Raw genomic sequence first — 8,550 nt, forward strand, 5'->3', positions numbered from 1 at the left:
ACTGTAGCAATGGTGGACAACAAAATCGTCAAACAGCATCACATAGAAATACCCCCAGACGTTCTAAAGAACAGGTCATCTACCTGCCGTTTCCACCACAGGACTTCTACGCCGATGTTTGGCCTGCAGACGAAGGCTTTAGTGTTTCTACCTCTGATGCCTGGTCCAAAAACAGGCCTACTGTACGAATGAACGTCCAATACCAGAGTTCAGGCACTGTCCAGCACGGTCCTGTTTACTCTGCAGCAGTTTTCCGCTGGGTTGATGTCATCGTTCAGATTCAGATGCTGCTGCTCCAAGAACTCCGAAGTCTTCTCGATAATCTGTCCAGATAATCTGATAATCTGACTCTCGATAATCTGTCCAGGGATGTGGAAGTCAACAGGTGTGTGTTCCTGGACCAGAGTGTTGTCCTGACGAGGTACGTCTCGAAGAGGGCCCCTCTCCCCCGCCTCCTCCTCGGTCCTGCTAGCCCTGCTGTGTGCCTGGGTGGAGGGCTCCAGATTGCACCCTGTCCCCTGAAGGAACTGGAGGAAGTTCTCCTCGATGGAGGCCTCTCTGCTGGCCAGCTGATCCCCATCGCCCGGCCCCGCCCGCTTAAAGAGACAGGCCAGGCTTCGGCCCAGCTCTGTTCGGATCTGCCGGTTCAGACAGCCGTAGAATAAAGGGTTGGAGGTGAAGCAGAAGTAGCCAATCCAGGTCACGACCTCCTCCATCTGGTCCGAAGCCAGGGAGGCCTGGGGGGTAGAGACCAGGGCGGCGTACAGGTGGAAGGAGAAGTAAGGCAGCCAGCAGCATAGGAACTGGCCTCCAACCGCCACCAGGACTGCCGCGGCTTTACCCCCATTGAAGGTCCTCTGACTGGGGGTGCGGAGTGGAGGACATGGGCCCCCAGGGCCCCCCAAGCTGACAACCATGGTGGAGTGGCTGCTGAGGGATTCGGAGCGGTGAGGGCGGGGCCCAGGTGTGTCCATCCCGGTAGGTAAGGGGCCATGCTGCATGGCTGCCACCCGGGCTACTTTAAACATGTTACAGTACACAATAAGGATGATCAGTACTGCACACAGGAAGTAGACAAAGGTGAAGAAGACCATGAAGATTAATCGTGTGGTCCCTCCTCCTCCAGTCCAGTGTAGGGAGCAACGTCTCTGGCTTGGAGGACCCGGGATCATGGGACTCCCTAGTCCTATTCCAAGTCCGACACCTACCCCCTGGTTTCCCTGGGGCACCCAGCCCAGTAGAGGCAGAGCTGACATCACAATAGCTTTGACCCAGATCCCGACTAACACTGCCACAACCACCCCTACTGTCATTTTCACCTCATGGCGCATCGGGTGGACGATGTAATAATACCTCTCCACGTTGATGGCTGAGATAGACAAAATGGCAGCACTGACCAGCCCTACACTCAGGCAGAGGTAGCTCTGGCAGAGGGCCTCATCATGCACCAAGATCCGGTCCGACAGCATCCCCAGAGGCATCAGAACCAGAGCCGCCAGTAGGTCGACCAGACACAGATGGAACACGAAGGCGAACTTCCTCAGCTGCAGCGTCTTGGTGATGACGGCCATGACAGCTAGGTTGCCAACGACGGCCAAGAGGTCCATGAGGAGCATGGCAACCAGTGCCAGGGAGTGGGTCAGGGAAAGGGGGGCTCCGCTGGCGCCGATGCCCACAGGAAAACTCACGTTGGGGTGCAGCGAGACTGGGAGGGCTGGGAGCCATGGCCCTGAATGAAATAAATAACTAATTTGATTATTTATTATTTAAAATACATGTAGAATTGCCTCAGCCATTTGAGAACAACAATACATACACAAACAATTATCAAAGATCATAAACACAAAGTCTACCAAGTCAGTACAAAATTTGGATAACTTTCCGCAAATTCCCAGATTTTTCCAGAAATCGGAGTTGGATGATTCCAGATTTCCTGCATATTCTTTCCTTATTCCTAGAATCTTCTAAACAGCATTTCTGGAAAACCATGGGAATTTTGAGAAAGTTACCAGAATTTTGCAATCTTCGTGGATACCAACCTGGTGATCTGGAGAGGGAGTTGGAGGTGTCCCAGGGGGAACTGGAGGTGTCAGAAGGAGGCTCCATGCGAGGATGAGAGAGACAGAAGGAGTGAGGCCAGGGAGACTCAAAGGCCCATCACCCATCCTCCCCTGCAGTGGGATTGGGCTGAGGAACTGGGGACTGGGTTGGGGATTAGCAACAGATGTTCAGTTGGTGGTGGTACTGTCTGTCTGGGGCAGGTAGAGCTGGACAGGCCACCCTTGGCTGGTGGAAGTCTGGCAAAGTCCCACTTTTAATTCCAGAGACAAAGCACCGGGTAACGCACCGGTGCACCGGGTAACCCGTCACTAGATGCTGGAAGTCTGGACAGTAGATGAGATGGGCCTCTGGAATGGTAGGAGAAGAGATTGGATGGGCCTCTGGTGTGGTAGGATAAGAGATGGGATGTGCCTCTGGAGTGCTAGGAGAAGGGATGGATGGGCCCCTGGAGTGCTAGGAGAAGGGATGGATGTGCCTCTGGAGTGGTAGGAGAAGGGATGGATGGGCCCCTGGAGTGCTAGGAGAAGGGATGGATGTGCCTCTGGAGTGGTAGGATAAGAGATGGGATGTGCCTCTGGAGTGCTAGGAGAAGGGATGGATGGGCCCCTGGAGTGGTAGGAGAAGGCTTTACCTAATGACGATCCCGATAGGTACAGCTCTTTATATCGTTGCTCATAAGGAACGCTGCATCCTTAGGGACGTTGAGAGGTTTCTAGTTGGAGAGGTTGGACTCTGAAACAAAGGTGAAGAAACATTATTGGTTAAAAACAGGCATTCAAATGCAGTCATTGGAAAATAAGCCAAAACACAGCTGTTATGAACTGCATTCGGTTTCTGCCAGAGATAAACCTTTTGTTGAGATCAACATATGCATGGAGTAAGAAAGAGCTTCAGTACAGGAAAGCTTTGAATGTCATTCACTGTCTGACCTACTTTAAATAATGTCATTTAAACATTACAAAGCCACATCAACAGCCTTCTAAGAAATCAAAGAGAGGGATTCTCCTATGTATGAAGCAGGGTCAAAATGCAGCTTCCTCCTTTTCTGTTTGTAATTATGAGATGTAGAACAAGGCATTGTAACACTCACATTGTAACACTCACATTGTAACACTCACACTGTAACACTCTCATTGTAACACTCACATTGTAACACTCACATTGTAACACTCACATTGTAACACTCTCATTGTAACACTCACATTGTAACACTCACATTGTAACACTCTCATTGTAACACTATTTTATGTCATTGTAAAACAAACATTTTATAACGATATTATCATGGCTGTCACAGTAATCCTTGCCTGGTGTACAATCTCCACTTCACCACTGTGTTTGTAATTATGCCACAGACCGCAGTCCTCGTGTACATATATATATATATATATCTTATATCTCTCTATATATATATATACATCTTCTAAAGTGTGTTTTTCAGGACAGCCAGCCCCGCCGGGGAGAAGCTACAAGCACGGAGGATGCAGCCCACCATGTGTCTCAGAGACAGAAAATCCATAGTGTTGAGAGAATGTGTCAGCTGTGGTCATGCTACTGATTTCTTAGTTTAAATTGATGTAAATGAAGTAGTAATATGTTATCTTAAAAAGTATACAACTTTAAGAGTATAATATGTACCAAATAGACATTTTATGTAAATATGAAGAGATGACCGAGTCACTGGCAAAGATAGGAGCGAAGCATCCATCCATGAGAGTTTTGCGAATTCAAGCTATGCTATTTGGGATTGTCAGGCCACACTATCGATCAGTAATCAAACGTTTACATTCTATCAATCTAAATGTTGTCGTTCTGGGTTAGGCTCCTCCGATTAAAGTGGACCAGGGAGAAGTCTAAAGGGAAGAGCTTCAACGAAACGTGTTGTAATGCTAGCCTAAGGGGAGTAGCTATCATGAAACATGATGTTGTAATGCTAGCCTAAGGGGAGTAGCTGTCATGAAACATGATGTTGTAATGCTAGTCTAAGGGGAGTAGCTATCATGAAACATGATGTTGTAATGCTAGTCTAAGGGGAGTAGCTGCCATGAAACATGATGTTGTAATGCTAGTCTAAGGGGAGTAGCTGCCATGAAACATGGTGTTGTAATGCTAGTCTAAGGGGAGTAGCTGTCATGAAACAGGGTGTTGTAATGCTAGTCTAAGGGGAGTAGCTATCATGAAACATGATGTTGTAATGCTAGTCTAAGGGGAGTAGCTGTCATGAAACAGGGTGTTGTAATGCTAGTCTAAGGGGAGTAGCTGTCATTAAGCGTGTTGTAATGCTAGTCTAAGGGGAGTAGCTGCCATGAAACATGGTGTTGTAATGCTAGTCTAAGGGGAGTAGCTGCCATGAAACATGTTGTAATGTTAGTCTAAGGGGAGTGGCTGTCATGAAACATGGCGTTGTAATGCTAGTCTAAGGGGAGTAGCTGTCATGAAACATGGTGTTGTAATGCTAGTCTAAGGGGAGTAGCTGTCATGAAACATGGTGTTGTAATGCTAGTCTAAGGGGAGTAGCTGTCATGAAACATGGTGTTGTAATGCTAGTCTAAGGGGAGTAACTGTCATGAACCATGGCGTTGTAATGCTAGTCTAAGGGGAGTAGCTGTCATGAAACATGGTGTTGTAATGCTAGTCTAAGGGGAGTAGTGTTGGCACAGCCCTTACTGTCGCTTCAGCCCTCTGAGGGTGTGTGTGTGTGTGTGTGTGTGTGTGTGTGTGTGTGTGTGTGTGTGTGTGTGTGTGTGTGTGTGTGTGTGTGTGTGTGTGTGTGTGTGTGTGTGTGTGTGTGTGTGTGTGTGTGTTTACTGTCATAACCTCACCTGCCCCCAATTCCCACCCCCCCTGAGAGACACAACCTAACGTCATGGTAACATCACTGAGAGACACAACCTAATGTCATGGTAACATCACTGAGAGACACAACCTAATGTCATGGTAACATCACTGAGAGACACAACCTAACGTCATGGTAACATCACTGAGAGACACAACCTAACGTCATGGTAACATCACTGAGAGACACAACCTAATGTCATGGTAACATCACTGAGAGACACAACCTAATGGCATAGTAACATCACTGAGAGACACAACCTAACGTCATGGTAACATCACTGAGAGACACAACCTAATGTCATGGTAACATCACTGAGAGACACAACCTAACGTCATGGTAACATCACTGAGAGACACAACCTAACGTCATGGTTACATCACTGAGAGACACAACCTAATGTCATGGTAACATCACTGAGAGACACAACCTAATGTCATGGTAACATCACTGAGAGACACAACCTAACGTCATGGTAACATCACTGAGAGACACAACCTAACGTCATGGTTACATCACTGAGAGACACAACCTAATGTCATGGTAACATCACTGAGAGACACAACCTAATGTCATGGTAACATCACTGAGAGACACAACCTAACGTCATGGTAACATCACTGAGAGACACAACCTAATGTCATGGTAACATCACTGAGAGCTCACAGTTCCAATGTCAGGATAACATCTCAACATGCATTTTTCTGTTTACAGATAGGATGTCTCTACTGTCCCCTTACATAGAACTGTGTACAATGAACCCTTACATTGAAGAACCATGTGTGTTTTGAAGAATTCTGATATTGTCAAATATTTCTTTACGAATGTGTATACCACATCAAGTGTCATTATTGAAAGATCATGTCACTACAATTCTCTCTTTAAATTAAACTTGCTAGTTTTTTTTACTTCATTATTTTCCCCCATACTTTTGTTCAATGATTCATGAATTGTACTGTATATTTAATTTATTTCAAAACACACACATATTGTCTTTCGGATTCTGTGAAACTGTCTCCACCTCTGCCTTTATAGCCAGAGATTCTAATTGTAGGAACCAGAGTTCCAGAACCAGAATTCTGTTTCATCAATTAGAACATTCAAAACACTTAGTACGTATACGTAGAAGAGGGTTGTTCCTCTAGTCTACACAGCTTGTATTTTATACAGAACAGAATCTCCCGTTTGTACTAAGATCAGGAGTAGTGGAAAAAAAAGAGAAAGTTCAAATAGTCTTGAAACACTACCTCACTGTCCTGACCTGCAGCTCCAAGCGTTCACGTGAAAGAAAGAAGAATTGACCTTCAGGTGATGGCAGTATATCAGTCGGTCTGTTGCTGCTAATTGAGAACCATATGACCCTCCTATCACATGACCATCTGTGTGTTTACTGCTTGAAGGAGAACTAAACCATTGTTGTAACAACAACACAGCCTGTTTGTCCATTGGGAGAGGTCTAAAATTCTACTCTAAAAATGTTTCACCATCCCAATGTAGATGTTGGAGAGGAGACAAGAGGACCATAACCCATTTTAAATCTGTTGAAATGGTCCCTCAGTTAGCCAGCTAGGACTGCCCTGTCCACCACCTTTACCCCCCCCCCCACCCCCATCTCAACCTCCTCTCCCCTATCTGATCAAACCTTCCCTACCCCTCCTGGATCTCTCTATTTGGCCGACTACAACAGTATGTCCCACTCCTGCGTCTTCTCTCCTTTTTGAATCTCTTCTTAGTCTCCCCTCTCTCAGTGAATCCTCTCTCCCAATGCTCAGGCGGAGTGTGTAGCATTCAGTGGATATCTTGTTGTCACGGGAGGAGAGGATAAGTAGCAACGCACTCCAACCACCGGTATTGTATAGAATGTGGTCTTGACCGATAGTCACACGTTGTGATACCTCCACAGACTTGTAATTATGTCTAGTCCTATGTGAAGCTAAAGCAGAGCATTGCGATGAGAAACGATAGGATCACATACCTTTATAATAGTTAGTGTGGAGACGGGCTGCTCCTTCCTCTCCAGGTTCTCTGTCTGCTTGGATGAGGGAATTGGACCGATTTTTGCTCTTTCTCTCTCACTTACACGCACGCACGCACGCACGCACTCACGCACTCACTCACTCACTCACTCACTCACTCACTCACTCACTCACTCACTCACTCACTCACTCACTCACTCACATACACGTTATACCATGTCAGAGAGAGAGGAAGAGAGAGAGAGAGAGAAAGAGAGAGAGAGAAAGAGAAAGAGAGAGAGGAAGAAAGGGAGAGAGAGAAAGAGAGAGAGAAAGAGAGAGAGGGGGAGAGAGAGAGAGAGAGAAAGAGAGAGAGAGAGAGAGAGAGAGAGAAAGAAGAGAGAGAGAGAGAGAGAGAGAGAGAGAGAGAGAGAGAGAGGAAGAGAAAGAGAGAGAGGAAGAAAGGGAGAGAGAGAAAGAGAGAGAAAGAGAGAGAGAGAGAGAGAGAGAGAGAGAGAGAGAGAGAGAGAGAGAGGAAGAGAAAGAGAGAGAGGAAGAAAGGGAGAGAGAGAAAGAGAGAGAGAGAGAGAGAGAGAGAGAGATGAAACGAGAGAGAGAGAGAGAGATGCTCCTGTGTCTCCTCCTCACCTGGCTCTTTCATCTCATCTTCCCCTCCCTGACCCACGGCAGCGCAACAGCAGAATGGACAGAGAACAAAAACTAGAGCAGAATGGAACAACAAACGAGAGCAGGACAGCGTGCTCCTTTCCTCCTCTCCTCCTGTCCTGCTGATGGTACACACACACACACACACACACACACACACACACACACACACACACACACTCACACTCCACACACTCTCTCCAGCACGAGCTCAGAGTAACTGCAGAGCAATGTGGAGCAGGGAGGGTGCCTGCAGGCAGGGAGGGAGGTAGCAGGGAGACAAGCAGGGAGGTAGGGAGGCAAGGAGGTAGCAGGGAGACAAGCAGAGAGGTAGGGAGGGAGGGAGGTAGCAGGGAGACAAGCAGAGAGGTAGGGAGGGAGGTAGCAGGGAGACAAGCAGAGAGGTAGGGAGGCAAGGAGGCAGCAGGGAGGGGGGCAGAGAGGCAGAGAGGGAGGTAGCAGGGAGACAAGCAGAGAGGTAGGGAGGGAGGTAGCAGGGAGACAAGCAGAGAGGTAGGGAGGGAGGTAGCAGGGAGACAAGCAGAGAGGTAGGGAGGGAGGTAGCAGGGAGACAAGCAGAGAGGTAGAGAGGCAGCAGGCAGGCAGAGAGATAGGGAGGCAGGGAGGGAGGTAGCAGGGAGGGAGGCAGAGAGGGAGGTAGCAGGGAGACAAGCAGAGAGGCAGCAGGCAGGCAGAGAGGTAGGGAGGCAGGGAGGTAGGGAGGCAGCAGGCAGAGAGGTAGGGAGGCAGCAGGGAGAGAGGCAGGGAGGTAGCAGGGAGGTAGGGAGGCAAGGAGGTAGCAGGGAGACAAGCAGAGAAGCAGGGAGGCAGCAGGGAGACAAGCAGAGAGGTAGGGAGGCAGGGAGGTAGCAGGGAGACAAGCAGAGAGGTAGGGAGGGAGGGAGGTAGCAGGGAGACAATCAGAGAGGTAGATGGGAGGGAGGCAGGTAGACAAGCAGAGAGGTAGGGAGGCAGGGAGGTAGCAGGGAGACAAGCCAAGAGGTAGGGAGGGAGGGAGGTAGCAGGGAGACA

General features: G+C 48.2%; 1 protein-coding gene across 2 annotated transcripts in view; it reads right to left on the bottom strand.

Annotated features, from left to right (window-relative positions):
- LOC135527725 (G-protein coupled receptor 61-like) overlaps window positions 1-6,959 on the bottom strand; it is a 9,351-nt gene extending 2,392 nt beyond the window's left edge. The window contains exons 1-3 of one of the 2 annotated variants that reach the window (XM_064956244.1): window positions 6,873-6,959; window positions 2,040-2,793; window positions 1-1,729 (exon numbers count right to left, since the gene is read on the bottom strand). The exon at window positions 1-1,729 is cut by the window's left edge and continues 2,392 nt beyond it. In XM_064956244.1, the coding sequence (XP_064812316.1) occupies window positions 210-1,729; window positions 2,040-2,106 (1,587 nt within the window). In that variant the 5' untranslated portion in view covers window positions 2,107-2,793; window positions 6,873-6,959 and the 3' untranslated portion in view covers window positions 1-209. Of the gene's footprint in view, window positions 1,730-2,039; window positions 2,794-6,144; window positions 6,216-6,872 lie in introns of those variants that run through there. The other variant, XM_064956243.1, reaches the window with a different exon arrangement.
- Between the last annotated feature and the right edge of the window lie 1,591 nt (window positions 6,960-8,550).

The sequence above is a fragment of the Oncorhynchus masou genome, chromosome 33 (assembly GCF_036934945.1).
Source record: "Oncorhynchus masou masou isolate Uvic2021 chromosome 33, UVic_Omas_1.1, whole genome shotgun sequence".
NCBI classification, from domain to species: Eukaryota; Metazoa; Chordata; class Actinopteri; order Salmoniformes; family Salmonidae; genus Oncorhynchus; species Oncorhynchus masou.